Here is a 23,179-nt window from a genome sequence, read left to right as displayed (position 1 = left end):
TTTTATGGCTGCTTGCCGTGTGTGCTGCCACTTAAGTAAATCTGTTTCAGTTGTTAAATATAAATAAGATTGATCCTTTTCCTAGATTTTGTAGGGTCATTCTTATTGCGCTCGTGGGACTTTCCAAGTAGCTACCCTTTGCAAAGTTAAAATGGCCAGTGTGATTCTGAGCAAGGCCGAAGAAGATGAAACATTTTCTTCCCAAAAGATGTTTACGGTTCAGTCATCCTGCTGAGAGAAAATTCCAGAATGAACCAGGCTGTAAACCTGTTATAATGGCAACTGTTTAGGATGAAGTGGGTGATGGTGTATTAAACCCTGATGTCTTCCACAATAAAGAAAGTTGTTTAATCTGTAAATCAGGCCCTTCGCTCCTTTGTTATTAGTATCAGGTAGCAATTCAGCAGACACCATCTGTGTAGTGTCAGTGCACGCATTACTAAAGAAGCTTTTTAACCGTCTGTTTAGATTCGCATCATTTTACAGTCAAGTACTCAGGCTTTATGCATTGGTTCTATCTTGTTTGGATTTTAGTGCATGGAACAACAAAAATGTGACCTATAACTCTGCGGCACATTAAAAGTTACTTTCTCAGGTAGCGCTTACATAGTTTCCACTTCATCCGAATAATTTGAAATGTTTCTCTAGTAATCATGCCAGTGCTTTCAGAAGTTACAAATTGACTTTTAGCACACTAAGGTATATTCGAGCCAAAGCTGCAGTATATTTTGAGGTTTAAAACTGTCATTTTTACTAGCCATTCTAATATTGATAAATATTATCTGGTGGTTCAGTAATTTGGACCTTAATGTGCTAGCTGGATTTTTGTCCTCTCATAGTCAGGATTCCTCTTACCAAGTCTTCCTCTCCAGTGTCATGTGAAAAGGAAAAGTTGCTAGTTGTAAGAATTTTAAGGAAACACCTTCAGAAAAGGGGTCAGAGAATGGGGTGGAGAGGCAACTGGGAGGTTTGAGGTTTTGGTTAGGATTTATTTCAGTGACACACTTACAGCTTACAAGAAATTAATTATTGACACTTTAATAAATGGTTAATCAAATTGATTCTAACAGTTAATAAGTTGCTTATCACCTTCTGTAACACCTTCTGCTGATGTGCCTGTAACCATCTAACACACACAAATAATGTAGTAGCTTTATAACTTCTATTAATCATTAACCCTCTCTAAATTATAAAATGAATGTACCTTAATATAAAGCATATTTCCCCCTGTAGCTGCTATAGATAAGAGTTAAAATAGACTTATAGTTAAATGTGTTAAGATCTACTCCTGAGCACGGATGGGTTTGAGTGTTCGCTTTAGGCTAAACCAATGTGGTGGTCTTTCAGTAGCTCAGTTATCATTGTCTTACGCTTAGCTATTGCCTCAGTTTTCTCTTTTGCTCTCATCGAATGGAAAAATGGAGCTAGTCTTCTGTGATGCTCGGCATCATGATTTTCAGCCATCTCTTTAGGACTGTGGTCACTAACAAGTTAATCGCGATTGACTGGTCGATCGCAGGGCCTCGATCTGTCGATTGCGAGGCATCCTGCCTGCCCCCCCTCACTTCCCCTCCCACCCCCGCGAAGCCCCACTACCTACCTCAAATGAAAAGGGAGGTAGTGTCGGTTTCCCAGGGCTGAACAGAGGTCCCGTAGCTTAGTGCCACTTCCGGTGATTCCGGAAGTGGCGCTAGCTGCTCTGCCAGGCGTACTGTGGGAGGGGTTATCAGCTGCGGAGGAGGAGCACAGTGACTTCCCTGCACCGCGCAGGAGGGGTGTCAGCCCCGGGGCAAGCGCGTGCGGGGCTTCCTTGCGCCGGGGGGGGGTTGGCCGGCCCCAGGGCAAGCGCATGCGGGGCTTCCCTGTGCTGGGGAAGGGTGTGTGTGTGAGATGGGCTGAAGTACGTGCTGGCTTGGGGGAGGGGGGAGAATCCTGGGAAGAGACAGAGACAGGGGACTCTCTGCCCCCCCCCGGTCCTCCTTCCCTCTCCCCCCCCGTCCAGTTCCCTCTCCCCCATTCCCTCTCCACAGCCACAGAACTGTGTCCCACCCCCGTATCCCCATTCCCCTGTCCCCAGCTCCAGAACTCTGTCCCCTTCCCCGAACTCTGTCCACACTCCCGTCCCCAGCTATAGAACTCTGTCCCTATTCCCATCCCCATTCCCCAAACTCCGTCCCCAGCCCCAGAACTCTGTCCCCCTTCCCCGAACTCTGTCCCCATTCCCCTGTCCCCAGCTATAGAACTCTGTCCCCACCCCATCTCCATCCCCACTCCCCGAACTCTGTCCCCACTCCCCGTCCCCATCCCCTGAACTCTGCCTCCATCCCCACTCCCCTGTCCCCAGCTATAGAACTCTATCCCCATTCCCCTCCCCACTCCCTGAACTCTGTCCTCAATCCCCTGTCCGGAGCCACAGAACTCTGTCCCCACTGGCACCCTGTCCCCTGCCAAAGCACCCACTAGCACCCTTCCCCAGTACTATGCCCTCTGTTCCCACTAACACAGTTGGGGCCACAGTAGTGAAGCGGGGGTGGAGGAGGGTTTTTTTGCATCTCACTTGTGTGGCCCCAGCTGACTTTTCTTGGGTCAGTGACCCCTGACTCAAGACAGGTTCCCTGCCCTTCTCAGAAATAAAGACAACGCAGAAACTTTTTGTTTGACACAGTATTTTATTTTAAAATGAAGCCTGGCCAACAAACCCCAAACTGGGGCCAAGCCCCCATCTGGCCACAGCATCATAACACTCCTGCGCTCCCCTTTCCCCCAGACCGTACATCTGAGCCTATCATACACTGGAATCCCCTGCCCTGAGCCCCTCACATACCCCAACCCAAATTCCTGAATCCTTACGTCCAGAAGTCGGTGGCTTGCTTAGTACCCTAACCCTCCATCTGACCCCAACACTGCCCGGCCTGGCATCCTCTCCTTGAGCCAGTGCCCCTTATCCGTCTTCTCCTGCATCCAGATTTTCTCCCAGAGCTTGCATCTCTCACTCCTTCCCACACCCAAATCCCTCATTCCCACCCCAGACCCTACACATCCTGTCTCAACCCAGCAAGTTTACGGCTAGACTGCAGGAGGAGGAAACTAGAGAGGGCGGAGCTTCAAGGAAGGGGCGGAGCTTCAAGGAAGGAGCAGGGCGGTAGATCTTGGCTTGTTCTGTCATTTTAAAAAGTGATCTTGGGTGTGAAAAGGTTGGAGACCATTGCTTTAGGAGATTTCGAGGGAGGGTGGGGGGAGATGGAGAAGAGATGCTGGGCAGGAGCTGCAAAGAGAAGACTTAAATCAGCAGTGGTATTGCAGGACAGAAGAGGCTGGTGCTAGATTGCCGGAAAGAGAAAGGGCTCAGGCCAGGAGGAGGGTGGAATAAGTCTCACAGGGGGAGGGGGGGCTTGGTTTGGGTTTGTTTGAAATAAGGACATTTTGAAATGGTTGGGTGGTCTTAGTAGCTCACAATGAGTGTGAAATACAGCACAGCCACATGTCAGAGCAAGGAGCTGCAGTGTGGAAAGCAGCGAAGCTGTGGTGCACCCACATGACTGAAACTTGTCAGCTGTTCTGGAGAATACTGCCCATTAGTTCATTGTTTGTGATGTTGTGCGGGAAACAGGTAGAAGAAATGGGAACGCTGTTGGCAGAAAGCAGACCTCTCCCAATCGCAATATAATGCTATTACCTATTTTAGGCTGTTTTACTCTGGGTAAGCCCAAGCGATCTTGTTTTCAGTTTGATCTTGTGTTTCTGCCATTAGACGGCACCTTTCATGTACCTAGTAAACACTACCTTTTACTCCCATTAGGCGGGGTGCTGAAAGATGCAGTTCGTTGGCTGGGGGGGCTGGAGGAGGAGAAGAATAGGTGTTTCCTTTTTGGCTTTGTATCTTTCCCATGTATTTGCTGCCTCCTTGTGACGATACAAAAAGCTTATCAGTATGGTTCCTCTGCCAAATGGAGGGTAGCATTTTCATGCTTTAGAAAAATCATAGAATCATAGAATCATAGAATAATAGGACTGGAAGGGACCTCGAGAGGTCATCGAGTCCAGCCCCCCGCCCTCAAGGCAGGATCAAGCTCCGTCTACACCATCCCTGACAGATGTCTATCTAACCTGTTCTTAAATATCTCCAGAGAGGGAGATTCCACCACCTCCCTTGGCAATTTATTCCAATATTTGACCACCCTGACAGTTAGGAATTTTTTCCTAATGTCCAATCTAAACCTCCCCTGCTGCACTTTAAGCCCATTACTCCTTGTCCTGTCCTCAGAAACCAAGAGGAACAAATTTTCGCCTTCCTCCCTAGTTCTAGGTTTGAATTTGTATTTTTAGATTTTTCTCACATAGTCTTGGTTGTGATGTGAGTAATGAAAAACAAAAGGGGAGCTGTGATGTAGAACAGTGTTTCTCAACCAATGGTATGAGTATCCTTAGGGGGACTCGAGAGAAGTCGGGGGAGGACGTAAACACAACCGCAACTGAAATTTGGAGAAAGCTGAATTTTTGTTTTGAGTTTTACAGCACTTTATTATTTTGATACTTTTTACACCCAAAAATGTAATCGCCTGCCCGACTACGATTAAGTTGTTTAAACAAATATGTTGCAATGGTGGAAAAAATTTTGTGGGTCTGAAAACTGTAGGTAGTGGGGATATTTTTTTTATTTGAAAAGGGGGTACTTTTATTAAAAAGAAAAGGTTGAGAAACACTGATTTCGAAAAGGGCAAAAGAGAAAAGCAGCATGTACAGTTCTAAAAGATTGCCTCGTCTTGTGGAGATGATTGTTTGCGGGGTCATGATATCCAGGTAGTTCACTGGGAGGGGGGGGACCCCCAAAAAAATGGGACAGATGAGCTTTTCAGTATGAGTTCCATTACTAATGTGTAACCACAGTGAGCCATTAAAGGAATGGCAGAATCTCCTTGCCCCAACCTACATATTTGTGAAGTTCTTGTTAGCTTCCCTAGTTATACCTGGCATTTCAGAGTGCAGACAATTCTTAACGATGCCCCTCATTTCCAAGAGAAAATTTCTGAAAAGCTCAGTTAGGATCTCAAGGAAAATCCATCTGAGGGGACTTGCCCACTCCTGATGGTTAACTGCTGGAGTGTCTAAAACTCATAGCACGTGCGCGCGCGTGCTCTCTCTCTCTCTCTCTCTCTCGCTCTCTCGCTCTCTTTTTTTTTTTTTTTTTTGGACGGGGGATGGGTGAGTAATACCAATCATGTCAAAAAATCAGGAAATCCAAGACAGCAGCTGTTCTTCATAAGCCAGCTGCCATGCATTTGCCTTCAGCTGAAGGTTGTTGAAATCAGCACTTTAGCCTGATGGGCTGACAGGCAGCTACGCTTAGTCTAGACTTTGCTTTGCCCCTAGACTAGTGTTCTCCAACTGGGGTCCGGACTCCTTGTGGGAGGTGAGGTTAATGGGGGATTGTGAGCTGAAAGGTTCCACCCCACACCTCTCTCTGCTTCCGGCATGTACAATGGTGTTATAAAGTGTTTTTAATGTATAAGGAGTGTTGGGGGGGAGTGGTCATACTCAGAGGCTGACTATGTGAAAGGGGTCATCAGGCCAAAAGTTTGAGAACCACTAGCCTGGATGCAGTCTTGAGAAGCATCCTGCAGACATTTGATATGATTTACTTAGTGTGTGTAGTAGGTGTTGCAGACAGGAAGAATAAAAGATACTTGACCCCAAAGACAGTAGTCTTGTGTAATCTTGTGTACAGTTGGAGGGTTGGGAATAGGCAGCATCCTGGAAGAGTGAAGATTCAGCATATTGTCTTAGTTCCACTATTTTTGTTTGGATGCTCCTCTGTTCTTCTCTACAGGGAGTCCTAGGGTGGGTAGGCCTTGGTGATGTAGGGATGCTTTGCCTTGAAGAGAGTTTTCAGGGTTCTCTGGGAATGGGAAACTTTGTTAGAGGAAAAAGCTGACCAAGCCTTTTGACACAGCATGAGTGCTATAGCATTCATGCTGAGGAAGCTAAGTGGAGCCTCAGGACAACCTCTGGAGCTCAAAAAGGTTCCTAGTCCATCATCTGCTTATGCCTGTTCAAGTGTGATGTATGCAAAAATTCATCTAGTCAAAATCTAACCTTGTTTGAGGGAGAAATGCCATTTACAGGTAATGCAGATTCTGTTCGTACACTTCACTGAATGTATCAGTAAGTTATTTTCCCCCCAAAATGGAGGGGGATGGAAGATATAAAATCATAAATAAACATTTACATGTGTGTACATTTCTTTGTCCTGACGGCAAGGAATTAAGCTGAATGTTTTAGTGGTGTGGGTGTGGGGCATATTGTTCTGTACTTGAATGAATGAATAAAATACATCAGAATTAAATGTCGGACAGATACTTCAGTAGTACTTTTCTGTCTGAAATTTTCTGAGAGGACTTTCGTATGATTTTTGCAGTAGGCTAACGTAAAATCAAAATTGAATGCCTTAGATTAAATGAGAGTTTTTGTAAATCTGGTTGTATTGGAAAATAGATGTCACCGGAGATGAAAAATGCAAAACAAATACTTCTTGTTGCAAGCCATAACAGCTAATGTAGATTGTCCATTCTTTTGTTCCTCCTTGCTGGGATTCAATTGAGGCTAGTGAAAGTAAGGTGTAAAGATGTCTGTAACAAATGGGGTATGCACTTTTTGTATAAAATAATTCCAATAATCATAGTTTAATTTGCAAAAATATTCTACTTAAAACTAAAAAAAAAAAAAAGGTTTGTCTCACGTACATATTGCATACTTAATGATTCCTTTTTGAGCTAACCTCTCATTTAAAACAAACATTACTAAAGATTGCTGTATGGCATTATTCTTATGGTTCACTTCTTGCATTCTTAACCTGCTGGTAGAATTTCTGAATGCTAATCATAGATCTGTCATTTGACTTGCTATGTGACCTTGGACAAGGCACTTTAACAACCTTTTAGTGTCTCCTGCATATCTCTGTAAATTGGGCATAGTACATAATGGGAATTAATATTTGCAAAGTGCTTTGCACTGCTGTAGCATTTTTTATCAGAGGACTAGTCTGGCCTTTATTTGTTTAGAGCTTTCAAATGCTGATACATTCCGAAAGGGAACAGTAAGTGTTTGTGTTTTCTCCTCTACAGTTGTTTCCTGTCTTTGCTCCTGGTAGCGGCCGTGGTGTGGAAGATTAAACAGAGTTGCTGGGCATCGCGACGAAGAGAGGCAGGTCAAATGACAGTAATGAATGCTCTCCTCTGACTGACTTTTTGCAACTTTTGTACATCATTTACATGTCCTTAGTCATATACATGCAGTATTTCTCTGCAGTTTAGCATACAAGCATCTGTTTGCAGAGACAGAGAATAAAATACATTGATTAGCATTTTGATTGCAAGCTATCCTAGGTTCCTGTCTTGGGTCTGCACTTCCGTTCATACGCTAAGTGTGACAGGTCAACATACTGTGTTCCAGAACCTCAGACCCCAGAGCTTGTAACCACAGTGTTTAGGAGAAATGTATGGGTTTTTTTAATCAGTTCAGAAATTTCTGAAAATCACAAACTTGCTTTTGTAGCTCATCTCCTTTGCTGGCGTGCTAAATGACAATTAGCTCCTGTCTCTAACTGCTTCTGTAGCAGTATGGCTCACTTGAAAGTTATAGACCCATGTCAGTGGTTTGAGGGAGAATATTGTCATTCTAAGGGGCAAAAATAGCTAAGAAAGTTAAGGCTCCTCTTTTAAAAAAGGCACACAGGTTACCATAGCATTGCTCCTTCTCCCACTTTGTAGAGATCCAAGTAGGTTCCCGTCAGAATATCACAGCACGCTTTTCATACAGGACATTGTCTCAACGACTTAATTACCTGCATCCTGCTTCAAAAGCCTTTTAAGTCTCCACTTGAAAGAGAATCCTCTGAACTGTTGTTCATGCTAAAATTCGACACTTTACACCTGAGTCTCAACAAAGGATCTAGTTATCTTACCCATTACAAAGATAGCTTCCCCAATTATCACCTCTAATATCATTAGCCCACAGACATTTACCTCCCCCCCCCCATCCATCTTCTGTTCTGAAATTTGATTTGTCCTTTTCATATGTGTTCATTTTCTAAATTGTATCCTTTGGTATATATGGTTGTGACAATTTCCTTCCACTATTTGATCTGAGGAAGTGGGTCTGGCCCACGAAAGCTCATCATCTAATAAACATCTTGTTAGTCTTTAAAGTGATGCATAGTCCTGTATTTTGTTTCTGATACATGTATGATGGCTTTTCACTGTACAGGCAGTCCCCGGGTTACGTACAAGATAGGGACTGTAGGTTTGTTCTTAAGTTGAATTTGTATGTAAGTCGGAACTGGTACATATTGTAGGGGAAACTCTAGCCAAACATTTCTCCAGAGCTCAGTTTTATTCTCCCACACCTCACTTCCCTCAGTCCTTTATTCTCAAGCTGAGGTGTCCGCTGAGAAAAGCGCGTCTCCCTGGTCTGCTGGGGGGAGGGAGGGGCGCGCTAGCTTCGCGTTTCCCTGGTCTGCTGGGGGGAGCAGCTAGTGCGGGGTTGCCTCACCCCGTTTGTAAGTAGGGATCCGATGTAAGTCGGATCCATGTAACCCGGGGACTGCCTGTACTATCTTTTGCCGTGTCTATTCATTGTAAATGTGCTACCTCTGTCTACAAATGCTTGGCTCATTGACTGCCATGTAGCATCATAACTTCCAGTTCAGTGAGTTGCTGAGGAGGAGTGTGAGGATCTTGTCCTAGACAAGGTGATAAAACTCCTAGTATGAAGGCTGAGTGTCTCCTTTGGTCAGTCAGGTCTCTTTACTTCTAATTTTTAAAAGTACAGATATACAGTGCACCTTTATGTTGTTCCCAAAGTAGAATACTAGGGAAGCAAACCGTAGATAAGACAATGTGGGATGCTATATCCCATATTGTGTCTTATGGATTTTATGATGGAGTGCAGCTATCATTGGAAAGGATTGATCCCCACATAAAATACAGGACTTGGAGCAGGTTAGTCTGGATTGTATTCTGAATTACTATAGAAACTTCCTTTGTGGCCATGTGCAGTCTCTCTCTGCTTTTGTTTCCCTGTCTTTTATAAGAGGAGTCATACTTACCTTTTGCAGGGGAGCAGCAGATAAATTCATAAACTTCTAAAAAGCACTTTTGAACTTAGGTGGGAAGTGCTATAGGCATATAAAGTATAATTTTGTTCTGGTGAAGTAGTTGTCTAAGTGTGTGACAGGGAAGGAAGAGGGTAGTGTGGTGTCAAAGAATAGCACAGATTTGTTAGTTAGAGGTTCTGAGTTCTAATCTTCTCTCTGCTATTTGGATGTGCCCAATCATTTCATTTGTTTGCTTAAGTTTTCATCTTCAATGTGGGGATAATGCATAGCTATCTCACAGGTGTTCTGAGGATTAGTTTACAGTGCTTTGAACATCTAAAGTTCTGTGTAAGTGCTTATTTCCCCTCATATCTTCAAAGATCCACATTTGGGTTTATTTCACTATATAGTATGTTTAAAAAAAAAAAGCGAGCATTGCTAGATTTGAGAATGCCCATTCTAATTATCAGACACAACAGCCTGCTTCGTGGTATTTTTTCCCCTTTTCCTCTTCTGTCAAACATGAGATGTTGTTTCTATTGTTAGAGAATCAACATTAATGATAACACGATTTAATATTTTCAAACCAATTAACACTAATCATTAATGCATTATAAATCATTGAAACATCGCCTGCTTTCCAAAGGTAGCTAGATTTTAACACAAATCATCTTTTTTTTTTTTAAATCCCCTTCAACTTCTTGGCAAGCAGGAAAGCTGAAGTTCAATGGAACATTTCCTGTTGACTTGAATAAAATAATGATCAGGGTTTATAATGAATGTAGGCTGAGAAATATACCACATTCCACCTGAAGCTACGACACGACATTTAATGAGTATTTAAATGGAAAATGTCAGTGGTGTGATGTTATCCTTTGGAGGTGGGGACATTAAGTCACAAGTGGAAGCAAAGAGGTATCTTAGCATTATACTTAGTTTATGGTGCCCTGTTTACAATGTGATTATGTCTCTTCTATCTTTGAGAGTTTCACTTCCCTGAATTCAGTGAAATCATCATACAGCCAAATTATCATTTCCATACTGTTAATATTGATAAAGTACTCTTGTTCCTCACAGGAAGGATGCTCTACTAGTTCAAAGAGAGGTTTTTATACCATATATGCGATTGTATTGTGTGCAGTATAATATGAGAAAAATGCAGTCCACTGTAGTAGGCAATTTAACTCCTTTTTAATGTGTCTTGGTGCTGGGCAACAGTAATTTAGCCAGTACTCTGGTCACTGCCTCTCTAATTAAGGCCTCATTAAGAAGACCTGTGTCTAATTGATGAGCTAAGATGAATGAAGAAGCTAGTTAGGCCCTTGAAAAGCTTATTGAAAAGGCACAGGAAGAAAGGGAGAGAGCAGAAAAGAGAGGGGGAGAAAAAATGTTCTGTTTGCTTTCTTCATGAGCATTGAGCTCCCAAGAACTGTTGGCTTAAGGCTGTATAGTGTGTAGGATGGTGGAAACGAATATTGTAAACAAACTGCCTGAGATGTTTTACCAGGAAAATTGCACATCATCATCCTAGGCCTCACATTTTTCTGTCGAAGGTAGGTGTCCAGGCAGAGACAGGTGCATCCTGGAGGTTTGCAGACTTAAGCAGAGGTAGAAGTGAGCGGGTCCTGCTATAACAATATGCAGAGATTTTTCACTGAATCACTGAATCAGAACTCACTGCACATGGGCCCCGTTATAAACCATCCTTGTTGTGGCCTATTAGGTCTGTGCCATTGCATGTTCCTTGTTTTAAACAAGTAGTTGTAAAATGTAGGGAAATTTGTTTAAATCTAGCCTGTGGTACAACTTTCAAACCTCCTTCGTTACCTTCCTGAGCAGATATTCCATAGGAAGAAGCAGTTGTCTTTTGATTGAAATTAGAATTTGGATAGAATTCCACCACGTAATCCTATTTCCTGTATGTGTAGAGTTGGTAACATTTAGACATTGGGATGTCACCTTAAGAAACTTTGTATCGATTCCAAAGAAACAGCCATATCAGGGCTACCTTAAAAGATGAACCATTGACATAGAGAAATAATTCATACCAATTCATTAGCTCTAGGTGTTTAGTGTGCACAGTTTCTGATGGCTTTTCACTCAGAAGAATGGCTGTAGAGCTGGTAGGCTGCCATCTGGGTTTTAAAAGTTTCCCTTCTGTCTCTTGACAAAACAGTTCTGATTTCTGCGGAGTAGAGCCACTTCTACGAAAATGTTACTCATTCCCAGGGACATGGAGCATGAAAACTTTGCATTGGTAGGTCCAGACATTGACCGCTGTTACAGGTTGAACCTCTCTGGTCTGGCAACATCCAAGGTCTGGCAGGATTAGCCAGACATCTGCTTATCAGGGGTGTGGCCAAGTTTCTCTAGCTACCAGTCCTGGCTCTCAGTGTTCTGTGCCATGGTTTAGCTCTAATTTACTTCTAAATGTTTTCTAAGAGCCCAGTAAGCATTGAAAATGTTGGTAAAGCTACTAAACAATATTAACCTTCTGTTTGGAAAATTCTCTGCTTCAGCGCCGTTCCGATCCCGAGGGTGCTGGACTAGAGAGGTTTAACCTGTATAAACACACCTCTCCCCCACCCCACCCCCCACCCCATTGTCACTAAAGAGCGGCATGAGTCTCTTATCTCCATCAGATGAAGTGATAAAGGAGAACTCTGGAGCAGTGGTGTCGTGAAACTCTCAGATGGAGTTAGAATTTTAACAGAAACATACTGTGCTCCAGCCATTGTAGAGAAGAGACATTTCTCTTACACAGCCCCGTGCTCTGTGTGTCGCTAAAACCTTCAATCTCTAAAAGCTGGGGTAAATGACAAGGGATGGGATCGTTCACAATTGCCCCTTTTTATTCATTCCCTTTGATGCATCTGACAGTGGCCAGGGTCAGAAAATAGGATGCTTGTTGGGATATGTAAAAAATTAATAAGAGTCTGAAATTGCTCTACCTTATTGGTTCGGGGTCAGCCATAGAATTACCCTTTAAACATGCTTTTTCCTTTTGTTTTTTGTAGTTTGGGAAGAGTCCGGTCAAAACCGGTATTATCCTTTCTGATAAACATATTCTTTCTCTTCATTCTTGTAGCCTAAGAAACCTAATAAGTATGGAGTTGCTTTATTTTGTTATGTCTCTTGCTTATCCTCATTGGCTCTGTATAACACATCTTCAGGGTCAAAATTCCTTATAATCTCTCTAACCTGTTGATTTAGAAAGTTTGTAGTACAGAAAAAGTGTTGATTTAATTAGAAATTATGTAAATATTAATTAGGGGTGGGTATAATTGTATTCATTATTTGCTTATTAATATTCATTTTATGGGAGTTAGCATTACTAAATAAGGTTTTAGGAAAAGTAGTGCTAGACCTGTGAATTAACATACTAAAATAGATAAAAGGGCACGACTAATGCCCATTTGTTGCCATTCACACGTTGTGTTAAATGTCCGAGGTAAACGTGCGTGGGCAGTAAAGCAGTTCCATTTATCCCATCCGCTCCTGGGTCACCAGTTTCTTCTCTAACATCTCTGAGCTAGATGGACCAGTGGTCTGACTCCGTCTGTCCATTGTTATGTTCTGATTCCATTACCCCGTTGCCAGCTTTGTCCACATATTCATTCTGCTGATACCATTATTGGACCTAACCAAGTGAGTTATAAGATCAAGAACACATATTCCTGCGCATCCAGAAATATAATCTATGCTATCATGTGCCGAAAGTGTCCGTCTGCTATGTACATTGACAAACATCTCAGACACTTCACCAAAGGATTAATGCCCACAAAACAGATATCAGACAAGATCACAAAGAGAAAACAGTTTCTTGCCACTTTAACCAGAAAGGACACTCTCTAAATGACTTAGCCACCTGCATTCTGCTACAAAGACCTTTTACATCTGCACTTGAAAGGGAATCCTCTGAACTGTCATTCATGTTAAAATTCGACACTTGCCAACAAGGACTTAACAAGTCTTTGAACTTTCTCACCCATTACCAAGACAGTTTCCCCAATTATCACCTGTAATACCATTAACTCACAAACATCCCACTCTCCCTACCTTTAATATCAGCAATTCACAGACACTTACCTTCCTTCCTCCCCCTTCCCACCCCCCCGCATCCCCCTTCTGTTCTGCAATGTGATTTGTCCTTTTCATATTTGTTCATTTTTTTTAATTGTATCCTTTGGTATATATGGTTGTGACTGCTTTCTTCCACTATTTGATCTGAGGAAGTGGGTCTGGCCCACGAAAGCTCATCATCTAATAAACCATCTTGTTAGTCTTTAAAGTGCTACATTGTCCTGCATTTTGATTCCATTACAGCAGCTAAAATCCATCTTTTAGTGTTTTCCCAAATGGAAAATCCTGTTCAGTCTCAACTGCCCTCAGAGCTGAATGTCTGCTTGCAGAGGATTACTTGGTACAGTCTTCGACAAATACAAGCCAGAAAACACACACTTCCCCCTTCAGAGTACCTTATTGGAGCAGGACGTTCTAAAATGTAATGAAAGCTGAGTCACCATGGGCAGTTCAGTTCCATTCCTGTTGTACCTCCTGAAGTGTACCCAAGAGTATCGAGAGTAGGAGATCTTCTGAGAGATAGTCAATGTCGTTTTTGAAAAGGAAAGCCTGCCATCATCTGGCCAACTCAAGAAACCATCTTTGGCCCCCGCAGACCTTGCAGTCTATCGCCCAATGTAAAATCTCCCAGTTTCAGGCAAAATAACCAAGTATTTTGTTTTGAGACCATGCCATGTTACTGAGTCCTCTGAGATGCAGTTAATTTCTGAAATAGGCCAAGTCTTGATTTTCAGGATGCTTACAGAAACTGAGCCACAACTACTTGGTCTCCAGAGCGTTCACCTGTGGAGTAATACGTGGATGATTTTCCCCATTCTTTTTAATTTGCATATGAACATTCTGTATGAACTTCTAAGACTCCATGGTGTCATCACCAGCATGAGGCAGATGGTACCTAGCTGGATGTCATTTTACATCAACTGCAAATATTGCTCAGACCCAACTAATAGCTCTGCCTAGTCGAGGTACACATTGTGGCAGAAGCTGAACCTCTTGGAGGGGGACAGAGGTTGAAGACGTAGCAGTTACCTCAAATAAATCAAGTGCTACATGCTGGAAGAGAAAGTAAATGGCTTGAACCTTTGTAGAGGAGTAATGCCGCTATACCTAATCTCCAGGCTTTTAGGAGGGACAGTGTAGATTTATTGCAAAACATCTACTGCAGGTTGTAACCAAATACTTTTGTATCACCTTCTCTTGAGTGAGTACTACAGTGCAAATTCAGAATCGGGTCCAAGATATTCTGAGACCCTTGAATACACAGTCAAAAAATGAAAACGAGGAGTGCCTACCTCTAATCCTCTGTGACCAGCCATGTGCACATGTCAGAACTGACTTGCATCAGCCTCGTGGAAGCCAAGAAGTGTCTTTGGGGTGTGAATTATTTTTCCTAGCAAATTAAAGGCATCACTTGAAATGTGTTTTGGAATAAAAATATGGAGTCTGCATGCAGTTACGTATCTTTTTTGTTATGTAGGGCTAGAAAAGCGAAGATAGAGGGTTGTAAAGTGTGCACTTATTTTCTCTCCAGTGAACAGCTTAACTAAATATTTTTAGACACTTTAAAGAGGGAAATAGGCCACTTTTAGTAGGCTTAGAATGAAATGAATCATGGTAGGCTATTAGGTATGTGAAATCATTTGTCTTTTTTACATGCCTTTTGGAAAGCGACATGTTAAGATGTATCAAGTAGTGATAGAGAAAATGCACAAAATATGATTTTGGTATTGTAAGATTAGTACGTCCATCTGTAACTATGGTCTTCAATTCCAAGCTTCAATTCCATTCCTTATCTCCTTCAGTGTGGCTTCTACAGTCCCCCAACTCCCCACCTGCCCAGTATGCATGTGCGCTCTCTCTCTCCCCACTGGGAAACAACTCTCAACGGGGGCTCCAGTGACTTATTTCCAGTTAAATTTCAGGGCCAGTTCTTCATCCTCAGCCTTTTTGATCACTCCAGGTGTCTGTGACACTACCAAACCATTCTCTTCTTGAAAGTGAGTAGCCTTGCGGCACCTCAGAGTCTAACAAAAAAATATAGCTAATATCATGAGCTTTCATGGGAAAAACCCATTTCCTCAGATGAGATGATCTTGAGTCAGACTTACATAGCAACCCCTCTGAGACTTCTTTTCTTGAAACCCATCACTGAGCGTTGGTGAGTTCATCCTCTCCCCGTTCTCCTTCTTAAACCTCTACACTCCAGTTGTCCCTGTTCTGGAAACACCCATGTGCTGTGTCTAGACTGGCAAGATTTTCCGGAAAATCAGCCGCTTTTCCGGAAAAACTTGCCAGCTGTCTACACTGGCCGCTTGATTTTCCACAAAAGCAATGACGATCTACTGTGCAAAGTCAGCCGCTTTTCCAGAAAAGCTTTGCCGCTCCCGTTCGGGCAAAAGTCCTTTTTCCGAAAAACTGTTGCGCAAAAGGGCCAGTGTAGACAGCTAGCTAACGCTTTTCCGAAAAAGCAGAATAAACGGAAAAAAGCGGTTTGGACGCCTGGAGACCCCATAGGAGCCGCGGACTTCCTGGTAACCCGAGTTCTTAAAGAGCTCAAAGGCTGTTGAGCGCATGTGGCAGGAGCGTGCCTCAGACCTGCGACCTGAGGTCTGTCACGGCGCCCCTGCCCTGCCCAGCAGCCATCTGAGCCAGCCATGGCAGCTCCGGGTGCAAAAGCGCATCATTATGACGATAACTCCGGGACCAATCTAGACGCGCTTTTCTGGAAATACTTTTAATGGAAAACCTTTTCTGTTAAAAGTATTTCCGGAATATCATGCCAGTGTACACGTAGCCATGGTGTGGAGGTGGAAGTGGCTCTGTAAACACTGCTGCTGTCCTCCCCTCTCCCTTCCCCACCCCAGCTTAAGGAATGGCTACTTGCAGGACTGCTTCCCCTGAGGCTTTTATGTGCCTCTACCTTAGCAGCAGGGTGGTGGTGCCTGGAAGCGGTGGGAGCGTGTCTTCCCTAGGAGGAGGGTGACAGGTAAGTACCCCACTCTTTGAAGCCCAGACCCCTCAGCACTCTCCCTGGTCTGCAAAATCTTTAATCCAGCATATCCTCTTCCCCCCCCCAAAATATCATATTGCCTCTTTCTAAACACGTGGTACGCCCCCGTTTGCACCCAGTATTCAAGATGTGGTCACCCCGTCTGGTTGTGGCTCTTGAGCTCCACCCCTACATAAATATTAAGTAATCTTCACTTAAGTACGGTGTTGGGGTTTGGTCACCATTTTAAGAACATGTAGGAGAAACGAGGGAGGTTATAGAGAGACCAGCAAAAATTATTAATGTCCAGAGAGGTTAAAGAATAGACTGAAGGCTGATTTTATGTGCAAGGAGAGTCAGTTTGTGTGCCCGAATAGCTCAGCCGCAGTAGAACTTGCAGGTGGCTAGTTATGGTTGATCATTTATACATGTCAGTTTCTGGTTTGCATATACCATAGTGGCAATTGAAAGAACTCAGACCTACAGTGGCACCATCCTTTTTAATACTTGCAGCTTTGATGCAATCCAGATATAAGCTCCTAGGTGATGTGTTGCTCTGGGGTATTGATGAAAAAGTAAGAGCTGCCTGTGATATAAACCGGAAGAGAGCTGTATCCCAGCGTCCCACCCTGGGGTGAGAGTTTAACTCTAGCAAGAGCAGAACTTTTTTTCATTCAGCCCATTGCACTTTCAGAGGAATAGATTTTTCTCTGACAACTGGAGTCTTCAGTACAAGTGTCTAATTTGACCATTTGGAAAATGAGTGACAGGTGTACAGTGTTTCATGCAGTGTTTCAAATGCGTTAATCAAAGATGTTAGCTTGTCTTTGTATTATCTTGTATTTTGTACGTTCCATGCACCTCTCTTCCTTCTTAAAAACATCTTAAGTTGGCTTATTAAAGGTCAGCTTTTGTATCCTTTCCCATTGGGCATGATTATGATAAATACCTTTTTTAATCCAGGATTGATTAAGTAAAGATGCACTGTCGTTTCAGCATGAGACGAGTTCCCAGCAGCTTTCCTTGCTAGGTTTGTTATAATTTGAAGCGTGGAAACGCCTGGTGAGAAGCATTTGGACATTAATTCCCTCCTCTTCTTTTTTTAAGAAAGTCAGTTAAAAAACTAATTAGCTAACATTAATACAAACACTGCTCCAGGGACTTAAAAACTTAATTTTCAGTGATGAAAGTGCCTGCAAAAATTTATTTGTTGACGTGCATTAGTCCCTAACACAATTGTAGCCAAATGATGCTGTTCGCTTACTTCTGAAAAACGCACTCTTCTCAGTAGGGTGGTTATATATTATGTATCTCTGCATTTATCTGTATCCTATTTACAGGCTATTTTTAGAATTAATTTTAAAGGCTGACTGTCAATAGCCTGGAAACTCTTAACTCTAGCACGCGGTATTGAATCAGAACTCTGAGCAGGATTTAAAGACACACTGAGACACATTTTTCAGAGTTAAGCATGTGATACAACAGTGTTTCTCAATTTTTTTTTTTAGAGAGTACCCCTTCAACAATATTTATAAGTACCCCCAGTACCTACAGTTTTCAGACATACGCAGTTTTTTTTCTACCATTGCAACTCATTTGTTTAAACAACTTAATCGTAGCGGGGTGTGTGATGAAATTTTTGGGTGCAAAAAGTACAAAAATAATAAAACGCTGTAAAGCTTAAAACAAAAATTCAGTTTTCTCCAAATTTCAGTTGTGTTGACGTACCCCCCAAGACTTCTCTCGAGTACCCCGATGAGAGATCATACCACTGGTTGAGAAGCACTGTGCTACAGAACATGTACATGGGGGCATGCCTAACCAACGTAGGGTAACACCTGCTGTGTTTGTACAAAAATAGGTATTTGTGTATTCACATAAACAGATGCCAAATTAAGCATGTGTATTCAGAGTTTGAATCAACCCCCATGTCTTAATTGTAGCTACACATTTTATATTTCTAAGAGCCTAAAATACATGGATGCAATTCTGTGTGCATTCAAACTCAGTCTGTCAGGGATTGGTCTGGTTCTTTAAGACAAATTGGGGAGTAGCTTCATCCATGATGGCTCAGATAGCGCTGAGCTAAAGCTGGCTAGCTAGGTATCAGGTGATGATAAAAGCCAGCCTGTGGCCCAGACTAAATGATGGTAGCAGGACTACTCCTGCAGGAGATCTTGGGGAAAGATGGGCAGAGTCACAGCATGCAGATTGGCTCCTGTAATAAGTCCTGGAGCAGGGTAGCTCCCAGGTGGTCTATCTGCTGAATGCGTCTGCCCCTCCTTAAAGCTGCCAGCTGAGTTTGGAGGCTGGGCTAAAGGTGTCCTGGCCCAGGAGGGCTGTCATGGAGCTAAGGAGCAGGGTTGAAGACTGGTTGGATTTGGTACCCAAAAGGGGTGGATTTAGGAGCCTTAGCTAGAAGGTTAAATCACCTTGGCAAACAACTGCCAACCTCCCTGTACCAATGGGAAGGCACTGGTTCACACAGGCCATTTGTGGTGACTATACGCTGATTAGTTGATTATTAGATGCTGTGCTAGGCTTTGAGGAAAGGTCAGAAAGGTTTGAATATTTTTCACCTGGGCATCCTACAGTAGACGTCCGATAATACGGCACCTTTGAGACCTAGGTGGTGCCGGAATATCGGATATGCCGGAGTACCAGGAGGTACTATAAGGGGGCATACTCCCCCCCAACCCCCCCCCCCCCACACACACACCTTATGCTCAGGTCCCGGAGCCACTGGTACAGACGCGCGTCTCCCTCCAAGTGCTGGGGCACGTGCTCTGAGCAGCCGGCTTTTCAATGAAGTGACTAGGACTCCGTGCGCAACTCAATCCCACTCCCTCCCCTTCCCCAGAGCCAAATCTCCCCTCCCTGCTGTCACCCAATCCTTCTTTTCCCCCAACCTTATGTCCGGTCCCGAAGCAGCTGCCTATGCTCAGCGGCTGGCTACTAGCACGTGTAGGCTGGACACTGTGTGCGCTGGGGACTGTGAGTGCAATAGCACGGGCCGTGAGCGCACATGCAGCTCACAGCGGCCCAGCCGTGAGAACAGCTGACCTGAGCAATTCCAGGTTCCAGCTGATGCCGGATTATCAGGAGTGTCAGACAACTGGATGTTGGGCTATTGGGGTTTTACTGTACTTGGTTTGGTGGGACTGGAATTGAAGCTATTTATCGAAGACTAGGTGAGAGAAGGAAACATTTTCATTCTGCATCACTGTTGCCCTCAGTTTTGCCCCAGGAAAGCCTGACGTTTTTTAAGAACGGAGAGTGATTGAGTTGGTGCTTGTTGGACTGCAGATTTCTGCGGTAAGACCCGAAATGTTGTGTAGCGTGTGATAGGAAATAGGAGCTGTCCGGTTAAGATATAGTCAGCAGTTGGATGCTGCTTGCACAATCTGAAATCTCTTCTTTTTTTCTGTGTGTGAAACTGATTGTTCCTTCCTAAGTGGAGCACTTTACATTTGTCTTTATTAAACTTCATCCTGTTTACCTCAGACCATTTCTCCAATTTGTCCAGATCATTTTGAATGATGACCCTATCCTCCAGAGCAGTCGCAACCCCTCCCAGCTTGATATCATCTGCAAACTTAATATGCATCCTCTCTATGCCAATATCTAAATCATTGATGAAGATTTTGAACAGAGCCAGTCCCAAAACAGACCCCTGCAGAACCCCACTTGTTATGCCTTTCCAGCAGGATTGTGAACCATTTATAAATACTCTCTGAGAACTGTTATCCAGCCAGTTATGCACCCACCTTATAGTAGCCCCATCTAAGTTGTATTTGCCTAGTTTATTGATAAGAATCATGTGAGATCGTATCAAATGCCTTACTAAAGTCTAGGTATACCACATCCACCGCTTCTCCCTTATCCACAAGACTCGTTAGCCTATCAAAGAAAGGTATCAGATTGGTTTGACATGATTCATTCTTTACAAATCCATGCTGGCTGTTTCCTATCACCTTACCACCTTCCAAGTGTTTACAGATGATTTCCTTAATTACTTGCTCCATTATCTTCCCTGGCACAGAAATTAAACTAACTGGTCTGTAGTTTCCTGGGTTGTTCTTATTTCCCTTTTTATAAATGGGCACTATAGTTGCCCTTTTCTGGTCTTCTGGAATCTCTCCTGTCTCCCATGATTTTCCAAAGATGATAGCTTAGAGGCTCAGATACCTCCTCTATCAGTTCTTTGAGTGTTCCAGGATGCATTCTAGGATAGGGTCTTAACTGTCTTGAGCAGTTGATTATCATCTGCAAAGTTTGCCGCCTTTTCCTAGAAGAATTGATTTCCCTTTCAAGAAGCCATGCGAGTCCCAGGAGGGGATAGATTCAGTACTAGGTTGTTTCTTTAGATTGATGGTAACAGGATGATTACACAGAAACTGGGGACTGGTTTATTACTCTTAATATAATGAACAAGCTTTTGTTGCCCAGAATAAATACATCTTGTCTTATGTTATTAAATCAACCCCGCAACCTAGTTAGCCGTTTTTCGCTTTCTCATGCCATCCTCTGCCATTTCAAGACCCTTGAACAGTTTCCCAAATTTCTCATGCTCTTCCTTCTCTGATCAGCACTCCTGTATTAACATGGGTTTCCCCGCCACTGTCAGTTCACGTAGATGTTGCTTTCAGAATTACAGCCCCTGGTCTGAAACACTGTACTTCTTCAGCATCTGCTTGGTATCTTGGGTCCATGTGAGGGGCACCCCAATTGTCATCCTTTCTTGATGCAGTAAAACTCCAATAGTCCGGCATCCAATAGTCCAGCACTCCTGATAGTCCGGCATCAAAATGGCAAGAGCCTAGTGAGTGAACTTTGGCAAAAAATGAGTCACAAGGTAACAGCGGCAGCAGCTGAACTGAGTGAAAAGGGTAAAAAAAAAAGGGTTAAAAAAACTAAAACATTACAGTATAACTAAAACTGTACCCTCTTTTCCCTGCCACATGCTGTACGCTCAGTCGGTTCCTGTCAGACAGTCTTAGTCTCCTGTTGTACCAAAGCCTTGGGCTCTATTTCCATGCCAACTGCCCTGCCATCTCTTCAGTTTGCAATGCTTGATATGAATTAGTCTAGCGCGCATTCCACTGCTTTAAAAATGAAGTTACATCAGTACTGGCCATTCCAAGCTGCTGTGCATATTCATTACATCACATTGTGAAGTTACAGTGCATTTTGACTTAAAGAGTTTGTTTAGGGCACAAGTGATTTTCAACACTATCAATTATGATATAAATTAAAGCATAGTTTAAAAGGGATTAAGGTGGGTTGTGTGCCCATCCCACAAAGTCAACCACTGAAATAAAGACAATTCAAGGTTAAGAGGTATCTCTTCACCAGGACCTAATGGCCACATACAGTAAAACTCCAATGGTCCAGCATCTGATGGTCCGGCACTCCTGATAGGGGACGGGGGGACGGGGCAAAGACTTCATGTGCTCCCCCACCTCCAGATCAATCATGGTCTGTGGGTGGGGAAGCAGGGAAGTATCCTGGCCACACCCCTTCCCCTTCAGGCTCCGCCCCTTCTGGTGCAGCCCTGGGGCCACTTCAAAAATTTCTGAAGTGGCCCCTGGCAAAAAATTATTTCCCACCCCTGATCTAAGCTATCACAGGACTCCTCCTTGTTTTTGAAGATACAGATTAACACAGCCACTCCTCTGAGACTATAATGGTCTGATATTTAATTTAATGAAGAGGTTAATAACTTAACAAAGAAACAATTAACAATGTCTAGTACTGAGAACTATTTAGTCCTGACCACTCTTTTGGCCATTTCAGTTGGAAGCTTGGTTTCCATAGGGGTAAATGTACAATTACTGTATATACTCATCGATAAGCGGACTTTTTTTGGAACAAAATCCTGCTGTGAAAAGTGGAGGTTGGCTAATGCACGAGTTCTGCCTTGCCCGGCTGCCACTGTGATCCTATTGCTGGCTGCAGGCACGGAGCCTCTCCGCTCCATTGGCTGGGGACAGCGAACAGCAGCCAATGGCAGCTGAAAGGCTCCGTGCCTGCAGCCTGCACGTCTCTCAGCCCGCGCTCATGCTGACGAGCTGGGGATGGAAGTCTGTACACTGGAGTCGGCTTATAAATGGGTCATTGACTTTTTAACATTTTTTTCTGTACGTTTGGTGGGTCGGCTTATAAACAAATGGGCTTAAGTTTGAGTATGCACGGTATATCTTTGATATTATTACGGATTACCATCTGCCATTCAGTTTCCGTACAAACCAGATCAGGGAATGACAGGGGCTTTTGCAGTTGACCACCATTCCTTGTGCGTTTAGATCCTGCGTCAGTTTTTTTCTTTTCCAATTAGCCTTTCTGCCAAATTAACTGTTCCCTTAATTTATTTTCAACATAGCTTTTTTTGCTTATGCTGTTACAAACCACTGTATTTATTTGAAATTCAGTTTGATGTACTACTCATGGCAGGTGTTTTGGTAATACCTTTTATTACAAGACTTAAACATAAGAATAATGTACCCTTTGTACACCCTCCCGCACTAACTCCAAGTTGCCTTGGCTTCTGTATTAATTATGGCCAGTAACCATTATCTGTTTCCTTCTAGCCCCTTTTCCACATATGATTTACCAATTATGTGGAATTGCAGTTTGGCTAAGGATTGCAATAGGCATTTCTACTGACACGTGGCGCCACCCTAGTGCAGTGCTGCCAACTCGCCAGCAGATCTTCTGTACATGTTCCCATGATCTCACGAGTCGTAACTCCTTACTGCAGTGTTGACTGCAATCTTCTCTTTGCCATCAAATCACTAAAAGCAGCTAGTCAGGTCTCTGAAGGCATCCCATCAAAATGGGATATATTTGCTCCCCTTTCCCAAAGCTGAGCTCATACCGGTGCTCACAGTAATCCTCCATTAGATGCTCCACATCCTCTACCATACTGTCCTTGTCCTTGTCCTATTTCTTTACAGCTACCTCGTCCCACATTGGTGTGGTTGGAGTCGTCATAGCCTGCTTGATTGCTGTGGAAA

General features: G+C 43.4%; 1 protein-coding gene across 2 annotated transcripts in view; it reads left to right on the top strand.

The window, feature by feature from the left end:
* The window catches only part of ATRN (attractin), a 225,780-nt gene that overhangs the window by 169,353 nt on the left and 33,248 nt on the right, over nucleotides 1-23,179 (top strand). Inside the window, exon 26 of one of the 2 annotated variants that reach the window (XM_075931018.2) lies at nucleotides 7,122-7,215. In XM_075931018.2, the coding sequence (XP_075787133.2) occupies nucleotides 7,122-7,215 (94 nt within the window). The remainder of the gene's footprint in view (nucleotides 1-7,121; nucleotides 7,216-23,179) is intronic. The other variant, XM_075931019.2, reaches the window with a different exon arrangement.

Source organism: Pelodiscus sinensis, chromosome 4, assembly GCF_052426305.1.
Source record: "Pelodiscus sinensis isolate ZL-2025 chromosome 4, ASM5242630v1, whole genome shotgun sequence".
Taxonomy (NCBI): Eukaryota; Metazoa; Chordata; order Testudines; family Trionychidae; genus Pelodiscus; species Pelodiscus sinensis.
Note: the sequence above shows the minus strand (reverse complement) of the source record. Positions and strands in the feature narration are given on the sequence as shown.